Consider the following 27,134-nt stretch of genomic DNA (forward strand, 5'->3'; position numbering starts at 1 on the left):
AAATGTATAATAGAAAACCTATTAGTTACCTAATGTCAGCACAACGGAGTTTTCTTACACCAGTGCACTCCAACCATTCTTACATTGAGAGGCTCATTCTATAAATCTCACACCATGCTGATACTACATCATAACATAATAGTTTTGGGTGACAGTAAAGGCCCCTTTACACAATGCAACATCGCTGTAACGTCACCGGTTTTGTGACGTAATAGCGACCTCCCCAGCGACATTGCAGTGTATGACACGCACCAGCGACCTGGCCCCTGCTGTGAGGTTGCTGATAGCTACAAATCTTTCAGGACCATTCTTTGGTCCTTTGTTTCCCGCTGTGCAGCATGCATCAGTGTGTTTGACACCGTTACAACTACTTCATTAGCGACTTCCCTTTCAAAAAGCTGCTTTGACCCATCCCCAGCTAGGTCGTTCTGCAGGTCCGCATCGCTGCTGCGTCTTTGGCCAGATCTGCCTGTTTGACAGATCACCAGCGACTCACCAGAGGCTTTCCAGCGATCCCGGCCAGGTTGGGATTACTGGTGGGATCACTAGAAAGTCTCAGTGTGTAAAGGGGCCTTAAAGGGTATATAATCTGAGATCAGAAGGCACCTATTCCTGTATTGATAATATACTACTGATAAAACTTGATTTTATTTACAAGCAACACACAGCCTAGTAAGTCACACATCACTGAAGTCAGTTAATCTGCCCCTATGTAATACTGCTCTCAGATTACATAGCAAATAACTATTGACAGACTCCCTTTAAAGAATGCTACAAGGTACTATGATATACAAGTTACAAAAAAAAAATAGGACAGCTTATTACATTATGCTGCAATGTAGCAGCGTCATAGTGCGATTGTTGGCTGCATGATGTGTATCACTCCCGAAGTCACTGTAGTTCCACAGCCTCAGGCTTTCAGACAAAGGAATGTCATGATCCTAATGTGGATCACAATGAAAGGTCTCCTGACTTGAAGAATCAGTCTCAGGTTGGAAAAGGCGGTTTTGTAGGACCGGCCGCCCTATTAGAATGATACATTAGTTAGAATGCTGGGTGGCCGATATAGCCCTCCGATGGAAACCATGGCCCTCTAGGATCAATGGCATTAGGTTGAGTCAAGTTTGAAAGCCCAAGGTGCAAAGTGCCCTAGAAATGGTGACCGTGCTGTGCCTTAATTCACTGGGCCTGGGAAACCCACGGATTATGGTACGGTTTGCACTAGCACTTTTTATTTCATTCTTTTAGCACACAACCTTACTCCAGGCCTCTGGCAAGGAGAGGAGAATTCTGAAATTCCAGGTGGGAGGTACGGTCAGCATTATGCTGGGAATTATTCACTTTAAATTATTTCTTGTTTTACTGTGTGTCCTGTCACTTTTCATTGACTTATAAGGGTTAAGTCCAAAACGCGCATGTCTACATGTGCTACTATTGGATTTTAACCATAAATTTATGATTTACATTCCTGATCCACGATTTTTACTATGTACTCATTAAAGAATGATTTTATGAAGATACCGGTTGCTGGATATCCTTCCCTCTCCATTTGCTGCCCTGACGGCACAAACAGAATCCACTGCAACGGACTTCATCATGATGTGGTAAGCTAACAGAATTATTTTTGTTTTTGCTAGACATAACATAGCGCTATACGTAATAAAGCAGTGGTGGGAAATTAACGTGATGCTTTTTTTGCCCGGAGATACAGATTTGGTGCAGAAATGTCTGCAACCAAATACTCAAAGTGTGCACATAGCCTAATCTCGTAATCCACCATTGAGTTCAATGAGTTCACCTGAAGTTACAGCTGGGGTTCCAAGAGTTCAATGCTGCCAGATTATTGACTTCAATGGTGGCCGGTTAATCAGGTAATCTGGCACCATAGAAATCAATAATCTGTTAATCCAGGACCATTGAACTTAATGCCGGAATACCAGATTTGAGTTCAATGATGGGGCCGTAGCTGTGACGTCAGTGAGTTCACCTGAGGTCATAGCTGGGGTGCCGTGAGAACCAACAACTGTGACCTCAGACGACCTCACTGATGTCAATGCTCTCACAGCCGTGGCTTTGTCAGTGTGTTGAGGCACATTTTCTAATGTGATTGTCCACTGCAACCTCAGATATATCAGAGCCGGGATCATTGTAGGACGTCCTGTCTGTGGATTACGTCAAACCTGCAGGGGTGTTTTGGGCATTGATAAATTGGAGAAATGGGGTGTTTTTTTTGTTTGTTAAATAACAAATTTTTCTCTGTAGTTTTCTGTTTATTTCCTTTTACTTACACAATTAGTAATGGGGGGTCTCATAGATGCCTCCCCATTATGAACCACGGGTTTGATGACAGCTGTGATTTTTTGACAAATCACTGCTGTCATTAATCCCTCATATTAACCCGATTGCCTCCGCACCAGGGCAATAGGCATGAGCCAAGTAAAGCGCTGGAACTGGAGCATCTATTGGATGCGACAATTCTGGGGCGGCTGCGAGAGGCTATTTTTAGACTGGGGGGGGGCAATAACCATGGACCTCCACAGCCTGAGAATACCAGCCCTCAGCTGTCTGCTTTATCTTTGCTGGGTATCAAAATTGAGGAGGACTGCACGCCATTTTTTAAAATGATTTGAAATAATTTAAAAAACCTGAGTGGGGTCTCATGTTTTGTTACACAGCCAAGATGAAGCACACAGCGGGGGGCTGCAGCCTCCAGCTGTCTTCTTTATCTTTGATGGGTATCAAAATACGTGGGACCCTACGCCATTTTTTTAATTATTAATTTATTTTTACACTTCACTTTGAGACCCAGACAGCTACTGTGATGGCAACTAGAGACTCCAGCAGTCTGACTGCAACCAAACCCAGATGCTGTCACAGAGCGTGGGCGGGGGAAGCAGTGAATATGCATGAGGTTTAAGGAGCAGACCTGGAAGCAGTGTGACAGCCACATGGAGACTTGGTAAATATAATGTCCTGATTGATTTAATCCTCATTTGCTTTCTATTTTTATTTTTTTTTATCTGGGTGGCTGAACTTGAACAGTAACCCTGACTTCCCTGAGAAGTCTGTATTTGGGGTCCGTAAACAGACACTAGGTGTCAGATACAGATCCCGAAGATTACAGTTCGGGTTCGCCCATAACCAGTCACTAGATTTCACAATACACTCTGTATGCATTCTTCAATAGATCGCTTAGACTTGATGATGTTGGTGTATTTACTTTGAAAATCCAAAAGAAGAATGGCAGCTTAATCTGGAAATTGTAATTACATCGGATACATAAAATTCAATATTAGGCAGGGGAACTTTAAGAAAAGGATTACAAAGCTATTTTTACATGGATTTTCAGAGTTAGCACACCAGATTCATCAGGTCATATATTTAAAGGGAATCCGTTTGCAGGTTTTTACTATATAATTTAAAGACAAAAGGAGATAAACACTAAAACACTGAATTGTGTAAGGCTATGTGCGCACGTGTGCGCTCTGCACCGCACCGAAAAGCTGCGTTCTGAAGCGCATGGTGCTGGCGAGAACGTGAGCTCTGCCTGCAGCTCCTGCCATAGACAGAGCAGGGGCTGCCGGCAAAGCGCACGGAAGAAGTGACATGTCACTTCTTAGAACGCAGCGATTCGGGCAGCAGCCGAAGCGCTGCGTTCTAATATGCCACGTGCGCACGGCCCCTGCACAATCTCCATAGATTGTGCAGGGGACGCAGGACGCATGCAGTTACGCTGCGCTACAAAGCGCAGCGTAACTGCATGAATTACGCACACGTGCGCACATAGCCTAATGTTTCACTTATCAGGCTGGGCGCTATTATTTACTCACAATGACTATTTTATCTCCAGGAGATTAACACTGCCCTGACTATGGGGCCCATCAGAAGTTTTCAGACCACACCCCCTCCTCTGGTAAGCAGCTTACTGTCAATAGACAATGTACACAGTCAGAACTGCTGCACCAGAAAACTAAGTGATATATTGTTGGAATCAAGGTTTCTGCACCTACATTTAACTGCTCTCATATGAGGTAGAAAACCCCTAGTGGCAGATTTAATTTAAAGAGTTTGTCCACTACTTTGACAATTCCTTGTTAAATACTATAATTTCCAATGTAAAATAAAAATAACGAAACTCACCTGCCCCGCATCAGTGCCATTTCAGCAATGTCAGAGCCGGGTCTTACGTGAAGTATGGCACATAAGCCCTATACCTTGTCTACTGACAGGGAGTTGCTTATTAGAGGAGGCCACTTGATCGGACAAAGGCTCACATGCCCTGTAGTCCTGGCAGTGATAATCTACTGGTGATAAAACCTTAAATGTAAATAAATAACAGCACACAGCTTAATAAGTGGCATCACTGAATACTGAATACAGACTTCCTTTAACCCTGAATCATATCAGCATCCAAGACTCCAACACAATTATCAGCGGAGCCTAAATTAGCCAGATTGTAATTTGAACTTTGACTCTGGCCCCGATTCTTCAGTACCAGTGTTGTTTGAGGGGCATGCTGAAATCAGATGCTCGTGATTCATTAAGGCTACTTTCACACATCCGGTTGTAGCAGTGCGGCACAATCCGGAGCTCAGCTGAAAAAACAAAACCGTTTTTTTTTGCCGCCGGTTTCGTTTTTCCAGCATTGACTTGCATTGGCGCCATATTGTGCCGCATGGGCTTGCGTTCTGTCCGGTTTTTGGCGCATGCGGCAGATTTAGCCGATGCGGCGGCCGGATGGAATGTTCCCTGGCACGTTTTTTGCTCCGGCAAAAAAAACGTATCGCGCCGCATTCGGCCGCTGCGGCGCATTTTTCAATGCATGCCTATGGACACCGGATGCGGCGCGATGCGGCAAAAACGCATCCGGCCGCCGCATGCGGTTTCTTCCACTGCGCATGCTCAGTAGCCTGCCACAAGCAGCAAAAAACGGACGGGCTGCATGTAAAAACCTATGCAAAGGATGCGGTGTTTTCGCCGCATCTGTTACATAGGTTTCACAGCCAGATTGAGCCGCACTGCTCAAACCGGATGTGTGAAAGTAGCCTAAGAGGTGCACGTCTCTTAATGAATCAGGAGCGTCTGACAAGTCGTGTGTACCTCCGTGTGCCCCTCGCCACAAATCTTACTACAACCGGGAAATGGAGTAAAATTTCTGGCATAAGGAATTAACTTGCTGAGCGATGGTTGACACAAAATTTTATAGACTTTTCAAAACCTTGAAAAGGGAAAGATCCCCTAAAATTACATCCATAGGTATTAAATTGTAGTTGAAGCTATAATAAAACTACAAACCACATTGCAGGAAAGGAAACTCTACTCATGGAAGTCAGAAGTTAAATTACAAGTAGCAATGGGTGAGCGTGCTCGGCACTGCTCAGCACTCAACTGAGCATCAGGATGCTAGACGCTTAATATTCGATCAAGTATTCTGGTACCCAAACGCCATGCTCGAGTCCCCACCCTGCATGTTTTGCGGCTTTTTTTATTTCCAGACACTAAAACATGCGGGGATTGCCTGCCAATCATGGTAATGCTGTAGCCATTTTGGATTCTGGCATTGATGTGACTGATTGGCCACATAGATTCATCGGGTCTACCATATTTTTCGGACTATAAGAAACACCGGACCATAAGACGCACCCTGGTTTTAGAGGAGGAAAATAGGAAAATGAAATTTTAAAGCAAAAAATGTGGTCATGACACACCGTTATGGGGCAAGGATCTGCTGCCTACACTGTTATGGGGGTAATGTCCCCAAATTCTCTGCTAAGGTACCCCATCCTGGTAATGACCCTCCTGCCTTGTATATGTACCCCATCCTGGTATATGCCCTTATCCTGCTATATACTGGCATACTGCTATATACCCCCCCATCCTGCTATATGGCCCCATCCTGCTATATGGCCCCATCCTGCTATATATCCCCATCCTGCTATATGGCCCCATCCTGCTATATGGCCCCATCCTGCTATATACCCCCATCCTGCTATATATCCCCATCCTGCTATATGGCCCCATCCTGCTATATACCCCCATCCTGCTATATATCCCCATCCTGCTATATGGCCCCATCCTGCTATATGGCCCCATCCTGCTATATGGCCCCATCCTGCTATATGGCCCCATCCTGCTATATACCCCCATCCTGCTATATATCCCCATCCTGCTATATGGCCCCATCCTGCTATATACCCCCATCCTGCTATATATCCCCATCCTGCTATATGGCCCCATCCTGCTATATGGACCCATCCTGCTATATGGACCCATCCTGCTATATGGCCCCATCCTGCTATATGGCCCCATCCTGCTATATGGCCCCATCCTGCTATATGGCCCCATCCTGCTATATGGCCCCATCCTGCTATATGGCCCCATCCTGCTATATGGCCCCATCCTGCTGTATGGCATGTATCCTGTATCACACAAAAAAATAAACGTTTATACTCACCTTTCCTCGCTCAATGCAGCATCGCTCCTCCCCCTGTCTGTGGCGGCAGTAGCACTGCTGACCTGTGTGGAGCCGTCACTGTTCCCTGCAGCATCGCTCGTCGTGCTGTCTGCCGGTCAGCTGACCTGCGTGACTAGCGGCGCGCACAGCAATGACGTCATCGCTGTGTTCACCGCTCGCTACACAGATCAGCTGGCCAGCAGACAGGAGATCGCGGTGCTGCAGGGGAACGGTGACGGGTGAGTATACCGATTCACTGCCCCCGGCACTGACCTGTGTGGAGCCGTTCCCCTGCAGCATCGCAATGTCCCCCGGTCTGCCGGCTGATGTGTGTGGAGAGCACGCACAGGGATAAAGTCATCTCTGTGCTCACCGCTCGCTACACAGATCAGCTGGCCGGCAGACAAGAGGAGATCGCTGTGCTGCAGGGGAACGGTGACGGGTGAGTGTACCGTACTTATTCACTGCCCCCCGCGCTGATGATGATACGCGGGGGGCAGTGAATACAGCCGCACATGATCACTCCAGGCTGTAGTTGCCAGGAGTGATCACGGCCGGCTGTTTAATATGCGCACACACCCCGTCCATCATCCCGCCCACCTATCAACGCTGGCTTCAGCGCTGAGAGATGATGGGCGGGAGGATGGGCGTGCATATGTAATGAACGGGCCCACGTGGTCATGGCAGGCGCTGCCACAGCCTGCTCGTGCCACCGATGACCCGTGCCACCGATGACCCGCTCCACCGCAGCACCCTCATTCCCAGCCGCAGCCCTATATTCAGACCATAAGACGCACCCCCTACTTTCGCCCAACATTTGGGGGAAAAAAAGTGCGTCTTATCCGAAAAATACTATATATAAAACCCAGTAACGTCATCCTTGGCACACTGTACACAGAAATAGTGTAGGGCTTAGGAAGAGATTCTGCTGTAGAAGGGAGAGTGTTTTATACTGTCACAGTACCTGCTGGTGCAACCAATAAGCCAACAGTCCTTTTCAGGACTAATTGAAATACATTATATTCTCTAATAATACCGCTTTATCTGCAATTAATTTTAGGGTGAGCTTCTGGGCATATGGGCAGGGATTTCTAGGCTTACAGACCTTGCTGCTGCTATGTATAAAATCTATTCTATAATAATATCTCTCTTAGTCTGCAATTAGTGTAGGGTGAGCTTCTGGAGTGGGGATAGTGTTTTAGAGGCATTTAAGCAGGGTCCATTGCTTTATAGTCCTTAGTGCTGCCACATACAACGGCTTACAAACACATTTTATTCTCTAATAATACCGCTCTTAGTCTGCAATTGGTGTAGGGTGAGGTTCTGGAGTGGGGATAGTATCTTAGAGGCATGTAGGCAGGGCTTGTAGCCTTACAGACCTTGCTGCTGCTACGTAGGAAAAAAAATATATTGTATTCTCTAATATTGCCACTCTTAGCTGCACATAATTTAAACTGCATATAGCGTGCAGTAAAGGACAGGGAAGTGGACATCCCACTGATAAGGGTGAATGCAGAGGCTGTGGCTGCGGGCCAGGGCAAACTGGGCCTGCTGCAGGATGACACCAAACACATGCATCATCTAGACCTAGCTTCCTATTCCACTTTGCACACGGGCGCAGCACACTACTGTTGAAGCCAGAGCAGTGTGATCAGTATGTAGGTTGGATGGCACATAATGCTTCTAGTTTGTTTCTCAGCACCACCCTTTCTTCCACATGGTCCAGTCTCACTATTCAAGGGTCTGCATCACATAATCCTCACCCTGATCCTCCTTCGCTCCACCATGTCGAGTCCCTAGAGACAAGTGACCCCACAAGTGGAAACTCCCAGGAGCTACCGTGTTTTTCCAAAAATAAGACACTGTCTTATATTTTTTTTGCCCCCCAAAAAGCACTAAGGCTTATTTTTGGAGGAGGTCTTATTCTTGGAGAAACACGGTTGGGGGTAAGTTTACCCCCCAAAAAAGCAGACCCCCCCCCCACTTCCCAGGAGACTCATACATACTCACCAGACCAGGACATCTGCGTGGTCCCAGGTCCTCCTGTGATCTCTGGTCGGTGCTGCACGCCGTCCCACCCTGCTGCTAGCTGACACACACAGCAGATCACACACAGCAGATCACACACAGCAGATCACACACAGCAGATCACACACGCACACACACACAAACACAGCAGATCACACACACACACCAGATCGCAGATATACACAGCAGATCACACAGCCGATCACAGATACACACATCCGATCGCAGGCGCACACATCCGATCGCAGGCGCACACATCCGATCGCAGGCGCACACACATCCGATCGCAGGCACACACACACAGCAGATCACACACACAGCAGATTGCAGATATACACAGCAGATCACACGCAGCAGGTCGCAGGCACACGCAGCAGGTCGCAGGCACACGCAGCCGGTCGCAGGCACACGCAGCCGGTCGCAGGCACACGCAGCCGGTCGCAGGCACACACACACAGCAGATCACACACACACAGCAGATCGCAGATATACACAGCAGATCACACACAGCAGGTCGCAGGCACACAGCAGATCGCAGGCACACAGCAGATCGCAGGCACACACAGCCGATCGCAGACACACACAGCCGATCGCAGGCGCACACACACACAGCAGATCGCAGATATACACAGCAGATCACATGCAGCCGATCGCAGGCACACGCAGCCAATCGCAGGCACACGCAGCCAATCGCAGGCACACGCAGCCAATCGCAGGCACACGCAGCCAATCGCAGGCACACGCAGCCAATCGCAGGCACACGCAGCCAATCGCAGGCACACGCAGCCAATCGCAGGCACACGCAGCCAATCGCAGGCACACGCAGCCAATCGCAGGCACACGCAGCCAATCGCAGGCACACGCAGCCAATCGCAGGCACACGCAGCCAATCGCAGGCACACGCAGCCAATCGCAGGCACACGCAGCCAATCGCAGGCACACGCAGCCAATCGCAGGCACACGCAGCCAATCGCAGGCACACGCAGCCAATCGCAGGCACACGCAGCCAATCGCAGGCACACGCAGCCAATCGCAGGCACACGCAGCCAATCGCAGGCACACGCAGCCAATCGCAGGCACACGCAGCCAATCGCAGGCACACGCAGCCAATCGCAGGCACACGCAGCCAATCGCAGGCACACGCAGCCAATCGCAGGCACACGCAGCCAATCGCAGGCACACGCAGCCAATCGCAGGCACACGCAGCCAATCGCAGGCACACGCAGCCAATCGCAGGCACACGCAGCCAATCGCAGGCACACGCAGCCAATCGCAGGCACACGCAGCCAATCGCAGGCACACGCAGCCAATCGCAGGCACACGCAGCCAATCGCAGGCACACGCAGCCAATCGCAGGCACACGCAGCCAATCGCAGGCACACGCAGCCAATCGCAGGCACACGCAGCCAATCGCAGGCACACGCAGCCAATCGCAGGCACACGCAGCCAATCGCAGGCACACGCAGCCAATCGCAGGCACACGCAGCCAATCGCAGGCACACGCAGCCAATCGCAGGCACACGCAGCCAATCGCAGGCACACGCAGCCAATCGCAGGCACACGCAGCCAATCGCAGGCACACGCAGCCAATCGCAGGCACACGCAGCCAATCGCAGGCACACGCAGCCAATCGCAGGCACACGCAGCCAATCGCAGGCACACGCAGCCAATCGCAGGCACACGCAGCCAATCGCAGGCACACGCAGCCAATCGCAGGCACACGCAGCCAATCGCAGGCACACGCAGCCAATCGCAGGCACACGCAGCCAATCGCAGGCACACGCAGCCAATCGCAGGCACACGCAGCCAATCGCAGGCACACGCAGCCAATCGCAGGCACACGCAGCCAATCGCAGGCACACGCAGCCAATCGCAGGCACACGCAGCCAATCGCAGGCACACGCAGCCAATCGCAGGCACACGCAGCCAATCGCAGGCACACGCAGCCAATCGCAGGCACACGCAGCCAATCGCAGGCACACGCAGCCAATCGCAGGCACACGCAGCCAATCGCAGGCACACGCAGCCAATCGCAGGCACACGCAGCCAATCGCAGGCACACGCAGCCAATCGCAGGCACACGCAGCCAATCGCAGGCACACGCAGCCAATCGCAGGCACACGCAGCCAATCGCAGGCACACGCAGCCAATCGCAGGCACACGCAGCCAATCGCAGGCACACGCAGCCAATCGCAGGCACACGCAGCCAATCGCAGGCACACGCAGCCAATCGCAGGCACACGCAGCCAATCGCAGGCACACGCAGCCAATCGCAGGCACACGCAGCCAATCGCAGGCACACGCAGCCAATCGCAGGCACACGCAGCCAATCGCAGGCACACGCAGCCAATCGCAGGCACACGCAGCCAATCGCAGGCACACGCAGCCAATCGCAGGCACACGCAGCCAATCGCAGGCACACGCAGCCAATCGCAGGCACACGCAGCCAATCGCAGGCACACGCAGCCAATCGCAGGCACACGCAGCCAATCGCAGGCACACGCAGCCAATCGCAGGCACACGCAGCCAATCGCAGGCACACGCAGCCAATCGCAGGCACACGCAGCCAATCGCAGGCACACGCAGCCAATCGCAGGCACACGCAGCCAATCGCAGGCACACGCAGCCAATCGCAGGCACACGCAGCCAATCGCAGGCACACGCAGCCAATCGCAGGCACACGCAGCCAATCGCAGGCACACGCAGCCAATCGCAGGCACACGCAGCCAATCGCAGGCACACGCAGCCAATCGCAGGCACACGCAGCCAATCGCAGGCACACGCAGCCAATCGCAGGCACACGCAGCCAATCGCAGGCACACGCAGCCAATCGCAGGCACACGCAGCCAATCGCAGGCACACGCAGCCAATCGCAGGCACACGCAGCCAATCGCAGGCACACGCAGCCAATCGCAGGCACACGCAGCCAATCGCAGGCACACGCAGCCAATCGCAGGCACACGCAGCCAATCGCAGGCACACGCAGCCAATCGCAGGCACACACACATCACATCACATCCAGCACTTATGGCGCAGGGAATGAAGCAAGTCACATGTCCGGCCGCAGGTCCTGTTCGTTGCGCTCCACTGCACTGCCTCTCAAGATTCTGCCGGCGAGAAGAGATCGGTGTCGCTGGATGAGGTGAGTGTGTATGCGATCCGATGTGTGTGTGTGATTTGATGTTTGTGTGTGAGATTTGGTGTGTGTGTGTGAGATTTGGTGTGTGTGTGTGTGTGTGAGCTGATGTGTGCGATCACTGCAGGTCCTGCCGCTCAGTGTCGGGTGAGTGTAATTGCCGGGTGCCGCTGTGTATAATGAAGTGTCCTGCAGTATCTGTATCTTTTTTAGCTGCACGGACACTTCATTATTGATCAGCGACTAGGGCTTATTTTCGGGAGAGGGCGTATATTTAAGCCTTTCTCCGAAAATGCTGAAAATCCCTGCTAGGGCTTATTTTTGAGGGAGGTCTTATTTTTGGAAAAACATGGTATTTACCTTTCCACTTTTGGCTTCTTCTGGCCTCTGACTGTGCACATTTAAAGAGGCACATGAGGCGATTGTGTGTGGTGATGCTCAAATATTTGAGCAGCCAAGGTCAGGAAAAAAAAACAGACAGTGGGGAACGGCAATTACTGTCTCAACATGTGGATAATGATGAGACACAGTTGCCAATAAGTCATATTAAATCTATAAGTCAGGAGAACCAGAGAGTGCAGAAGTGGAAGATGAGGTGGTGATGAAGTCACTGACCCAATCTGAGAAGGTGACATGCAGCGCAGAGAGGAATGGGGTCTGCAGCACTGCAACAGGCAGGAAGAGGCAGTGTGGTGGCCAGAGAGAGAAGGCAGGCAACTATTCCCCAGAGCACCCACACGCAGCCATATCACAGGGCAAGGGTTAGGGGTTCCAAAATCTGGCGCTTTTTTTCCACAGAGATTGAAGACAAGAAAATGATCATTTGCAATCTGTTGCATACCAAGCTCAGTAAGGGCCAGCCACTACCATCCTGACCACCACCAGAATGTTCAGGCACATGTCATCCCAGCACCGTACTACATGGACAGAACGCCTGGGTCCACAATCTGGATCTACAGGTGACAGCACTGCCTTTTCCCCTGCAGTACGTACTGGTCAATCCCCTGTCCAGGATGAAGGCGTGGATGCCTCCTGCCCTGCACCTGTTGTTGCACATTCGCAACTACGGTCACTTATAATTTTGTGAAAGCAGCATTCAGCTGTCTCTACCCCAGGCCTTGGAACAAAAGCAACAATATATTGCCACTCACCCATATGCCTAAACACTAAAATGACAAATTTGCAGACTGCTTGACCTAGAAACGCTGCTGTGTATGCGTGTGGACACTGAGGCTTTTCGCAACCTCATGACGGTGGTCATCCCTTGGTACTCTATACCCAGCAGTCACTATTTTTTCCTGTGTGCTGTCAACGCCTTACAAAATCACGTGTCCCATAACATCTCCCATGCCCTGACCAACGCAGTTACTGGGAGGGTCCACTTAACCACTGACACCCGAAAAAGTGCTTGTGGCCAGGGATGCTATATTTCCCTGATGGCACACTGGGTGAACATTGTGGAGACTGGAACAGAAATGGAGCCATAGTCGGCACATGTGCTACCGACACTTAGATTCATTAGTGTTTCCCCCACCTCCTACACCAGTTCCTGCACCCCTTCCTCCTTCGTCTCCAAATTGCCATTCATATCAGTAGCAAGCTGGAAAGACCGCAGCTCTGCCTCGGAGAGGTGGCAACAGGTTCTGCTGAAACTAATTTGTTTAGGTGACAAACAGCACTCTGCCTAGTTGTTGAAAGGTCAAACAGACCTAATACACTATCCCTTCTCCAGCAGCTAGCCCTACACTAATTGCAGCTATGAGCAGTATTATTATAGAATAGTGATGAGCAAATATACTTGGCAATATTCTTTACTTGCATGCATATTAAGGTATCTGCGATACCTGTTACTCGATGAGCATTTTGCTCCCTGCGTTGTGAGTTTCAAGTCCCCTCCCATGCATGTTTGGCGCTTGATTTTCAGCCACTAAACATGTTAGGATTGATTGTAATTCCATAGCTATCTTTGCTACCGGCATTACTGTGATTGGGAGGCGAAGAGAAAAGAAAAATGACTTTAGGTCATTAAAGCAGGAGAATTTACTTAGTTTCCCTGTCACACTACTTCCTGGTTCGCTTATTAACCCTCGCGAATATGCAATATTTCCCCAGCTCACCCTCTGTGCCAGTGTCTGTGACTGGTTGCCCTCACACTACCTGTTTAGGTCAGGAAGCTGAGTGTAAAAATAAAAAAATAATTGGAAAAAATGGTGTAGGGTCCCTCGTATACTGAAACCCAGAGACAATAAAGCACACATCTACAGGCTGAGTCCCCAGCTGTGTGATTCATCTTGGCTTTGTATCAAAATACAAGGGACCCCATGCAGCTTTTTTTTTTTTTAATTCTTGACTTTGATACCTAGCCAATATAAAGTGGACAGCTGGGGGCTGGTATTCTCAGGCTGGGGAGGTCTATGATTATTGGGCCCTTACCAGGGTAAAAATATCAGCCTACAGATTAGTGATGGGGGGGGGGTCTCATAGATGCCTACAATTACTAATGTAGGGCTTAGTGACATCTATGGGCTGCAATTAACTCCTTATTACCCTGATTGCCAGGGTAATGGGAAGAGCTGGGTCCAATGCAGGAATTGGCGCATCTAATGGATGCACCACTTCTGGGGTAGCTGCAGGCTACTATTGTTAGTAGGCCCTTCCCACCCTAATAATATCAGCCCCTAGTTGTCTGCTGTACCTTGGCTGGTTTTAGAAAATGTCTTATTTTTTATTAAATAAATCAAATAATGTTAAAAAAAAAGAGTGGGATCCCCTCTATTTTTCATAACCAGCCAAGGGACAGCACACATCTGAGGGCTACAGCCCGCTGCTGCTGCTGTTCCTGTGCTAGATATGAAAAATGGGGGAGGGACCCCCACGTCATTTTTTTTTTACCAAAAAATAATTTAAAAAAACAGCTGTCCAAGCTAGCTATCACTCTGTCGAGTTATTCTGTTATCTTTTTCTCTCTATTCTACTCTTTCTATCTATTCTTTATGATCTATTCGATATGTTTTGTATCTATTTTAGCTATCAATTATCCTATCATATTTTGTTTCTCCTTTAAAAATCACATAAAAAAAGCAGCAAAACGCATGCATTTTTTGGGCCACAAGCTGCATTTCTGTGACCACAGGATAAAAAGATGCACTCAAAATGCACTCATGTTGCACTCAGATAAAGATGCAGCATGCGAACATAGACTAAAGGGTGCTTTACATGCTGCGACATCGCTAGCGATCTCGTTAGCAATGTGACACGCTAGATCGCAGATGCGATTTGCCGAGATCGCACATAGGTCGTTTTTGTAGCTTCGGTCACATGTGCGATCTCGGTAGATCTGGCGTGTCACATCACTAACGAGATCGCTAGCGATGTCGCAGTGTGTAAAGTACCCTTAACAATGTGTCTGACAATTTAATCCCTTAACAGCAGCCAGGATAATGCTGGCTATCACGTGGAAGTTTTTGAGATCCTCCAGTAACACGCCATCCTAACCATCACTGACCCCATGCCAAACTGGTCATACTGGATGATGTTGAAGGCAGCGTAATGTTTACATCCGTCACATGTGCTCAATGTGGATCTGTTCTCATCTGTGAAGAGAAGAACGCACCAACGGGGGACTGGCCAATTTTGGTGTAAGTCAATCAAGCGGCTCCGTGCTGGGTTTGTGGATAAAGGTTCTTCTACAGGATGGCAGGCAACCATGTCACACTTATGTAGTCTGTTTCTGACAGTTTGGCAAAACTAGTCCACACCAGTAACCACTGAAGGTCATTTTATAGGGCCCGATACTCATTCTCTCACAAAGGAGAAGATAGGCTATGTTCACACGCGGCATCTTTTTTTTTTGTCAGTGCATCTTGAAATGCACCAAAAACACATTGCGGCAAAACGCATCAAAAACTCAATGCGTTTTGTCCACGTTTTAACCATGTTTTGACCAATGCGTTTTTTAAGTCAAATCTATTGACTGGAAGGGCTCAAAAACATGATAAAAATAAAAAAAATTGACATGCTGCAGCTTCAAAAATGCAGCAAAGAAAAGATGCCCAGTGTTGAAAGCAAAATAGAAATCTCAGACTTTGCTGGGAGAAGGAAATGCATGCATTTAGGGGCATCTTTGTGGCCTCAAAAACGCACCAAAAACACAGTAAAAGATACCCTGTGTGAACTTAGACATACTGGTTTCAGTATTGGGCTGATGTCCCTGTGCAGTCTTAACTGGCTCCCTTTGTGTAACGCTCTCTTATTCTAGAATCAGCTCCATGCTCTTGAGACTCTCGGAGAGACGGCAAATTTTCTTGTGACAACATGTAGGGTTGTGTTATCCTGAAGGAGCAGGACTACATGTACAACCTGAATGGGCTACAGGTAGTGACTGATGCTACTAATAGCGACAAGGACACTGGCAAGAAGCAAAACAGGAAAAGTATTAGTCAGGAAGGAAAGAAGAGAGCAACTGTCCATGGCCACCACCTGTACGACCATTCCCGTTGGGTGTTGTCTTGCTGTTCCTCTCCAGTGCTCTTCTTGTCACTTTCATTTGCACCAAAGCAGGTGACACCGACTCACAATCACCTACTCTTCCTAAATGGACAAATATCTCTGAAGTGTAGTTACTTCGGGATATACTGCAATGTGTATTCTAATTTATTATTCTAATATTTTTAAAGTAATGTAACAGATTATTTATGTTGTTGGTTGATCAGTGTAACATTATCCGTGGAGACAATGATTGTTTTACAAAAGTCTGATGTATAAGAAGATCTGATCAACTCAATAAAAATGTACCAGACATGATGTGAAGGTCTGGCTATAGATTCTCCCTGTAGAGGCGGGTGTGTGATAATGGGGCTCTGTTCGGGCACATGGACAAGGCCTCTGATCTGGGGTCTCATCTGTCTGCCTATACCCTGCCATAATAAAAAACAAATATGGGACTACAAATAGAGAACACGCACATCATATTAGGAAAGATTGCCACAGAAAAAAATTAGTAGGGCGATCAGATTTTGTGCGCGGAAAAGTTTGCTTTGTATTTGCACAGGAATCAGCAGAAGAAATCTGAGACTGGTCTGTGCCACGGTTTTGTACTTAACCGCGTGGGACTACCCACCATATAAGTGACATGTCTGTGGATGGTTTTCATGTGGATTTTAGTGCAGAATCCGGGTCATAATTCTTCTGATCACTACTGGGTGATCATATGGAAAGTCTGATTGCATCCTTAGCTAGAGAAGGGGACAAGCCTTTTATATCGGTACAGATAAATGACCCCATAAAGGGCGGCATTTACAGGGGCACACTCACCAGTCACCGTACACACAGCTGGCCCACCTCATATGGACCTCATAAAAGCTGGCATGTATAGTGGGCACATTCATCATACACAGCTGGCTCATCTCATACAGACCCCTAAAGCTAGAATGTATAGTGGTCACACTCAGCAATCACTGTACACAGCTGGCATGAATAGTGGGCATACCCACCAATCACTGTACACAGCTGGCATGTATAGTGGGCATACCCACCAATCACTGTACACAGCTGGCATGTATAGTGGGCATACCCACCAATCACTGTTCACAGCTGGCATGTATAGTGGGCATACTCACCAATCACTGTACACAGCTGGCATGTACAGTGGGCACACCCACCAATCACTGTACACAGCTGGCATGTATAGTGGGCATACTCACCAATCACTGTACACAGCTGGCATGTATAGTGGGCATACTCACCAATCACTGTACACCCAGCAGGCATGTATAGTGGGCACACTCACCAATCACTGTACACACAGCTGGCATGTATAGTGGGCATACCCACCAATCACTGTACACAGCTGGCATGTATAGTGGGCATACCCACCAATCACTGTACACAGCTGGCATGTATAGTGGGCATACCCACCAATCACTGTTCACAGCTGGCATGTATAGTGGGCATACTCACCAATCACTGTACACAGCTGGCATGTACAGTGGGCACACCCACCAATCACTGTACACAGCTGGCATGTATAGTGGGCATACTCACCAATCACTGTACACCCAGCAGGCATGTATAGTGGGCACACTCACCAATCACTGTACACACAGCTGGCATGTATAGTGGGCACACCCACCAATCACTGTACACAGCTGGCATGTATAGTGGACACAGTGTAAGCGTGGACTGTGGTCATCAGGGCCTCCAAGATGCCAAAGTTGTCATTGATGACCTTTGGTACACACAGCTGGCATGTATAGTGGGCACACTCACCAATCACTGTACACACAGCTGGCATGTATAGTGGGCACACCCACCAATTACTGTACACAGCTGGCATGCATAGTAGGCACACCCACCAATCACTGTACACAGCTGGCATACTCACCAATCACTGTACACACAGCTGGCATGTATAGTGGGCACACCCACCAATCACTGTACACACAGCTGGCATGTATAGTGGTCACACCCACCAATCACTGTACACACCGCATGTATAGTGGGCACACTCACCAATCACTGTACACACCTGGCATGTATAGTGGGCACACCCACCAATCACTGTACACAGCTGGCATGTATAGTGGGCACACCCAACAATCACTTTACACAGCTGGCATGTATGTATAGTGAGCACACCCACCAATCAGTGTACACAGCTGGCATGTACAGTGGGCACACTCACCAATCACTTTACACAGCTGGCATGTATGTATAGTGGGCACACTCACCAATCACTGTACACACCGCATGTATAGTGGGCACACTCACCAATCACTGTACACACAGCTGGCATGTATAGTGGGCACACTCACCAATCACAGTACACCGCTGGCATGTATAGTGGGCACATTCACCAATCACTGTACACAGCTGGCATGTATGTATAGTGGGCACACCCACCAATCACTGTACACAGCTGGCATGTACAGTGGGCACACCCACCAATCACTGTACACAGCTGGCATGTATAGTGGGCACACTCACCAATCACTTTACACAGCTGGCATGTATAGTGGGCACACCCACCAATGAATGTACACAGCTGGCATGTACAGTGGGCACACCCACCAATCACTGTACACAGCTGGCATGTATAGTGGGCACACCCACCAATCACTTTACACAGCTGGCATGTATAGTGGGCACACCCACCAATGAATGTACACAGCTGGCATGTACAGTGGGCACACCCACCAATCACTGTACACAGCTGGCATGTATAGTGGGCACACCCACCAATGAATGTACACAGCTGGCATGTACAGTGGGCACACTCACCAATCACTGTACACCGCTGGCATGTATAGTGGACACATTCACCAATCACTGTACACAGCTGGCATGTATAGTGGGCACACCCACCAATCACTGTACACAGCTGGCATGTATAGTGGGCACACCCACCAATCACTGTACACAGCTGGCATGTATAGTGGGCACACCCACCAATCACTGTACACAGCTGGCATGTATAGTGGGCACACTCACCAATCACTGTACACAGCTGGCATGTATAGTGGGCACACTCACCAATCACTGTACACACAGCTGGCATGTATAGTGGGCACACCCACCAATCACTGTTCACACAGCAGGCATGTATAGTGGGCACACCCACCAATCACTGTACACAGCTGGCATGTATAGTGGGCACACCCACCAATCACTGTACACAGCTGGCATGTATAGTGGGCACAACCACCAATCACTGTACACAGCTGGCATGTATAGTGGGCACAGTGTAAGCGTGGACTGTGGTCATCAGGGCTTCCAAGATGCCAAAGTTGTCATTGATGACCTTTGGTACACACAGCTGGCATGTATAGTGGGCACACCCACCAATTACTGTACACAGCTGGCATGCATAGTAGGCACACCCACCAATCACTGTACACAGCTGGCATACTCACCAATCACTGTACACACAGCTGGCATGTATAGTGGGCACACCCACCAATCACTGTACACCCAGCAGGCATGTATAGTGGGCACACTCACCAATCACTGTACACCCAGCAGGCATGTATAGTGGGCACACTCACCATACACAGCTGGCTCACCTCATAGAGGCCCCATAAAGCTAGCATGTATAGTGGGCACAGTGTAAGCGTGGACTGTGGTCATCAGGGCCTCCAAGATGCCAAAGTTGTCATTGATGACCTTTGGTACACACAGCTGGCATGTATAGTGGGCACAGCCACCAATTACTGTACACAGCTGGCATGCATAGTAGGCACACCCACCAATCACTGTACACAGCTGGCATACTCACCAATCACTGTACACACAGCTGGCATGTATAGTGGGCACACCCACCAATCACTGTACACCCAGCTGGTATGTATAGTGGGCACACTCACCAATCACTGTACACCCAGCTGGTATGTATAGTGGGCACACTCACCAATCACTGTACACACAGCTGGCATGTATAGTGGGCACACTCACCAATCACTGTACACACCGCATGTATAGTGGGCACACTCACCAATCACTGTACACACCTGGCATGTATAGTGGGCACACACACCAATCACTGTACACAGCTGGCATGTATAGTGGGCACACCCAACAATCACTGTACACAGCTGGCATGTATAGTGGGCGCACCCACCAATCACTGTACACAGCTGGCATGTATAGTGGGCACACCCACCAATGAATGTACACAGCTGGCATGTACAGTGGGCACACTCACCAATCACTGTACACACAGCTGGCATGTATAGTGGGCACACTCACCAATCACTGTACACCGCTGGCATGTATAGTGGGCACATTCACCAATCACTGTACACAGCTGGCATGTATGTATAGTGGGCACACCCACCAATCACTGTACACAGCTGGCATGTACAGTGGGCACACCCACCAATTAATGTACACAGCTGGCATGTATAGTGGGCATACTCACCAATCACTGTACACAGCTGGCATGTATAGTGGGCATACTCACCAATCACTGTACACCCAGCAGGCATGTATAGTGGGCACACTCACCAATCACTGTACACACAGCTGGCATGTATAGTGGGCATACCCACCAATCACTGTACACAGCTGGCATGTATAGTGGGCATACCCACCAATCACTGTACACAGCTGGCATGTATAGTGGGCATACCCACCAATCACTGTACACAGCTGGCATGTATAGTGGGCATACCCACCAATCACTGTTCACAGCTGGCATGTATAGTGGGCATACTCACCAATCACTGTACACAGCTGGCATGTACAGTGGGCACACCCACCAATCACTGTACACAGCTGGCATGTATAGTGGGCATACTCACCAATCACTGTACACAGCTGGCATGTATAGTGGGCATACTCACCAATCACTGTACACCCAGCAGGCATGTATAGTGGGCACACTCACCAATCACTGTACACACAGCTGGCATGTATAGTGGGCACACCCACCAATCACTGTACACAGCTGGCATGTATAGTGGACACAGTGTAAGCGTGGACTGTGGTCATCAGGGCCTCCAAGATGCCAAAGTTGTCATTGATGACCTTTGGTACACACAGCTGGCATGTATAGTGGGCACACTCACCAATCACTGTACACACAGCTGGCATGTATAGTGGGCACACCCACCAATTACTGTACACAGCTGGCATGCATAGTAGGCACACCCACCAATCACTGTACACAGCTGGCATACTCACCAATCACTGTACACACAGCTGGCATGTATAGTGGGCACACCCACCAATCACTGTACACACAGCTGGCATGTATAGTGGTCACACCCACCAATCACTGTACACACCGCATGTATAGTGGGCACACTCACCAATCACTGTACACACCTGGCATGTATAGTGGGCACACCCACCAATCACTGTACACAGCTGGCATGTATAGTGGGCACACCCAACAATCACTTTACACAGCTGGCATGTATGTATAGTGGGCACACCCACCAATCACTGTACACAGCTGGCATGTACAGTGGGCACACTCACCAATCACTTTACACAGCTGGCATGTATGTATAGTGGGCACACTCACCAATCACTGTACACACCGCATGTATAGTGGGCACACTCACCAATCACTGTACACACAGCTGGCATGTATAGTGGGCATACCCACCAATCACTGTACACAGCTGGCATGTATAGTGGGCATACCCACCAATCACTGTTCACAGCTGGCATGTATAGTGGGCATACTCACCAATCACTGTACACAGCTGGCATGTACAGTGGGCACACCCACCAATCACTGTACACAGCTGGCATGTATAGTGGGCATACTCACCAATCACTGTACACAGCTGGCATGTATAGTGGGCATACTCACCAATCACTGTACACCCAGCAGGCATGTATAGTGGGCACACTCACCAATCACTGTACACACAGCTGGCATGTATAGTGGGCATACCCACCAATCACTGTACACAGCTGGCATGTATAGTGGGCATACCCACCAATCACTGTACACAGCTGGCATGTATAGTGGGCATACCCACCAATCACTGTACACAGCTGGCATGTATAGTGGGCATACCCACCAATCACTGTTCACAGCTGGCATGTATAGTGGGCATACTCACCAATCACTGTACACAGCTGGCATGTACAGTGGGCACACCCACCAATCACTGTACACAGCTGGCATGTATAGTGGGCATACTCACCAATCACTGTACACCCAGCAGGCATGTATAGTGGGCACACTCACCAATCACTGTACACACAGCTGGCATGTATAGTGGGCACACCCACCAATCACTGTACACAGCTGGCATGTATAGTGGACACAGTGTAAGCGTGGACTGTGGTCATCAGGGCCTCCAAGATGCCAAAGTTGTCATTGATGACCTTTGGTACACACAGCTGGCATGTATAGTGGGCACACTCACCAATCACTGTACACACAGCTGGCATGTATAGTGGGCACACCCACCAATTACTGTACACAGCTGGCATGCATAGTAGGCACACCCACCAATCACTGTACACAGCTGGCATACTCACCAATCACTGTACACACAGCTGGCATGTATAGTGGGCACACCCACCAATCACTGTACACACAGCTGGCATGTATAGTGGTCACACCCACCAATCACTGTACACACCGCATGTATAGTGGGCACACTCACCAATCACTGTACACACCTGGCATGTATAGTGGGCACACCCACCAATCACTGTACACAGCTGGCATGTATAGTGGGCACACCCAACAATCACTTTACACAGCTGGCATGTATGTATAGTGAGCACACTCACCAATCACTGTACACACCGCATGTATAGTGGGCACACTCACCAATCACTGTACACACAGCTGGCATGTATAGTGGGCACACTCACCAATCACAGTACACCGCTGGCATGTATAGTGGGCACATTCACCAATCACTGTACACAGCTGGCATGTATGTATAGTGGGCACACCCACCAATCACTGTACACAGCTGGCATGTACAGTGGGCACACCCACCAATCACTGTACACAGCTGGCATGTATAGTGGGCACACTCACCAATCACTTTACACAGCTGGCATGTATAGTGGGCACACCCACCAATGAATGTACACAGCTGGCATGTACAGTGGGCACACCCACCAATCACTGTACACAGCTGGCATGTATAGTGGGCACACCCACCAATCACTTTACACAGCTGGCATGTATAGTGGGCACACCCACCAATGAATGTACACAGCTGGCATGTACAGTGGGCACACCCACCAATCACTGTACACAGCTGGCATGTATAGTGGGCACACCCACCAATGAATGTACACAGCTGGCATGTACAGTGGGCACACTCACCAATCACTGTACACCGCTGGCATGTATAGTGGACACATTCACCAATCACTGTACACAGCTGGCATGTATAGTGGGCACACCCACCAATCACTGTACACAGCTGGCATGTATAGTGGGCACACCCACCAATCACTGTACACAGCTGGCATGTATAGTGGGCACACTCACCAATCACTGTACACAGCTGGCATGTATAGTGGGCACACTCACCAATCACTGTACACACAGCTGGCATGTATAGTGGGCACACCCACCAATCACTGTTCACACAGCAGGCATGTATAGTGGGCACACTCACCAATCACTGTACACAGCTGGCATGTATAGTGGGCACACCCACCAATCACTGTACACAGCTGGCATGTATAGTGGGCACAACCACCAATCACTGTACACAGCTGGCATGTATAGTGGGCACAGTGTAAGCGTGGACTGTGGTCATCAGGGCTTCCAAGATGCCAAAGTTGTCATTGATGACCTTTGGTACACACAGCTGGCATGTATAGTGGGCACACCCACCAATTACTGTACACAGCTGGCATGCATAGTAGGCACACCCACCAATCACTGTACACAGCTGGCATACTCACCAATCACTGTACACACAGCTGGCATGTATAGTGGGCACACCCACCAATCACTGTACACCCAGCAGGCATGTATAGTGGGCACACTCACCAATCACTGTACACCCAGCAGGCATGTATAGTGGGCACACTCACCATACACAGCTGGCTCACCTCATAGAGGCCCCATAAAGCTAGCATGTATAGTGGGCACAGTGTAAGCGTGGACTGTGGTCATCAGGGCCTCCAAGATGCCAAAGTTGTCATTGATGACCTTTGGTACACACAGCTGGCATGTATAGTGGGCACAGCCACCAATTACTGTACACAGCTGGCATGCATAGTAGGCACACCCACCAATCACTGTACACAGCTGGCATACTCACCAATCACTGTACACACAGCTGGCATGTATAGTGGGCACACCCACCAATCACTGTACACCCAGCTGGTATGTATAGTGGGCACACTCACCAATCACTGTACACCCAGCTGGTATGTATAGTGGGCACACTCACCAATCACTGTACACACAGCTGGCATGTATAGTGGGCACACTCACCAATCACTGTACACACCGCATGTATAGTGGGCACACTCACCAATCACTGTACACACCTGGCATGTATAGTGGGCACACACACCAATCACTGTACACAGCTGGCATGTATAGTGGGCACACCCAACAATCACTGTACACAGCTGGCATGTATAGTGGGCGCACCCACCAATCACTGTACACAGCTGGCATGTATAGTGGGCACACCCACCAATGAATGTACACAGCTGGCATGTACAGTGGGCACACTCACCAATCACTGTACACACAGCTGGCATGTATAGTGGGCACACTCACCAATCACTGTACACCGCTGGCATGTATAGTGGGCACATTCACCAATCACTGTACACAGCTGGCATGTATGTATAGTGGGCACACCCACCAATCACTGTACACAGCTGGCATGTACAGTGGGCACACCCACCAATTAATGTACACAGCTGGCATGTACAGTGGGCACACCCACCAATCACTGTACACAGCTGGCATGTATAGTGGGCACACCCACCAATGAATGTACACAGCTGGCATGTACCGTGGGCACACTCACCAATCACTGTACACCGCTGGCATGTATAGTGGGCACATTCACCAATCACTGTACACAGCTGGCATGTATAGTGGGCACACCCACCAATCACTGTACACAGCTGGCATGTACAGTGGGCACACCCACCAATCACTGTACACAGCTGCCATGTACAGTGGGCACACCCACCAATCACTGTACACAGCTGGCATGTACAGTGGGCACACCCACCAATCACTGTACACAGCTGGCATGTATAGTGGGCACACCCACCAATCACTGTACACAGCTGGCATGTATAGTGGGCACACTCACCAATCACTGTACACAGCTGGCATGTATAGTGGGCACACTCACCAATCACTGTACACAGCTGGCATGTATAGTGAGCACACTCACCAATCACTGTACACAGCTGGCATGTATAGTGGGCACACTCACCAATCACTGTACACACAGCTGGCATGTATAGTGGGCACACCCACCAATCACTGTACACACAGCTGGCATGTATAGTGGGCACACCCACCAATCACTGTACACACAGCTGGCATGTATAGTGGGCACACCCACCAATCACTGTACATACAGCTGGCATGTATAGTGGGCACACTCACCAATCACTGTACATACAGGTGGCATGTATAGTGGGCACACCCACCAATCAATGTACACAGCTCGCATGTACAATGGGCACACTCGACAATCACTGTACACACAGCTGGCATGTATAGTGGGCACAACCACCACTGTACACACAGCTGGCATGTATAGTGGGCACAACCACCAATCACTGTACACAGCTGGCATGTACAGTGGGCACACTCACCAATCACTGTACACAGCTGTCATGTATCGTGGGCACACTCACCAATCAATGTACACAGCTGGCATGTACAGTTGGTACACTCACCAATCACTGTACACACAGCTGGCATGTATAGTGGGCACATTCACCATACACAGCTGGCTCACCTCATAGAGACGCCATAAAGCTGGCATGTATAGCGGGCACATTGATCAGTTACTGTGCATACAGCTGGCTCACCTCATAGAGACCCCATAAAGGCTGGCATTTACAGGGGCACAGTCACCGTACACACAGCTGGGTCAGCTCAAATGGATCCCATGAAAGCTGACATGTACAGTGGGCACACTCACTAATCACACAGCTGGCAAGTATAGTGGGCACATTCACCATACACAGCTGGCTCACCTCATAGAGACCCTATAAAAGCTGGCATGTACAGAAGGCACACTGATCAGTTACTGTGCATACAGAGACCCCATAAAAGCTGGCATGTACAGTGGGAACACTCATCAGTCACTGTTTGTACAGCTGGCTCACCTCACATGGACCCCATAAAAGCTGGCATGTATAGTTTGCACACCCACCAGTCACCATACACACAACTGGCTCACCTCAGCAACCCCATAAACGCTGTCATGTATAGTGGCCCCCTCAGCAGTGCCTGCACAGAGCACAGGTCTCTGTCGGGCACTATACCAGCTCTCCTCACCTGCTCTATGGCTTGCTGCACCTCGGGTGCCAGGTGTAACACGCCCTCCAGACCCTCCACCACTTCCAGCTCATCTTCCTCCATCCTGCTCAGCTGCTTCTCTGCTTACACACAGCTCTGGCCGCTTCCTGGAGCGCGGTGCACTCTGGGAGGAAGTGATGTTACCATAGAGATGGGAATGAAACCAAGGCAGCCATGTTTGGTGAGGGCAAAGAGTCCCTCCTCTGTTACCAATGCAGCCACTGTCAATAACAAATATCTAAGAACCGGAAACAAAAGTTCCGCACTCAGTCAGCATATACCACCATTGTAGCGCTTATTCTGGTGAATGGCAAATCTTAGCCGACAAGTGTCACAGCAATATAGCGGAGATCTGATTAATCTTTAGCGCCATCTATTGGTTTCGCTATGGAATAGCAGGATACCACATACAGCTTATTACTAACTAGCGCCATCTATTGGTGTTGTACTGGAATAGCAGAACACCAGCTATAGCTTATTACTGACTCGATCTATTGGTGTTGGACTGGAAT

At 49.5% G+C, this 27,134-nt stretch overlaps 1 protein-coding gene across 1 annotated transcript in view; it reads right to left on the minus strand.

Annotated features, from left to right (window-relative positions):
* VPS53 (VPS53 subunit of GARP complex) overlaps window positions 1–26,737 on the minus strand; it is a 338,297-nt gene extending 311,560 nt beyond the window's left edge. The window contains exon 1 of the mRNA XM_075336305.1: window positions 26,602–26,737. Coding sequence (XP_075192420.1) covers window positions 26,602–26,685 — 84 coding nt within the window. The 5' untranslated portion in view covers window positions 26,686–26,737. The remainder of the gene's footprint in view (window positions 1–26,601) is intronic.
* Between the last annotated feature and the right edge of the window lie 397 nt (window positions 26,738–27,134).

The sequence above is a fragment of the Anomaloglossus baeobatrachus genome, chromosome 2 (genome assembly GCF_048569485.1).
Source record: "Anomaloglossus baeobatrachus isolate aAnoBae1 chromosome 2, aAnoBae1.hap1, whole genome shotgun sequence".
NCBI classification, from domain to species: Eukaryota; Metazoa; Chordata; class Amphibia; order Anura; family Aromobatidae; genus Anomaloglossus; species Anomaloglossus baeobatrachus.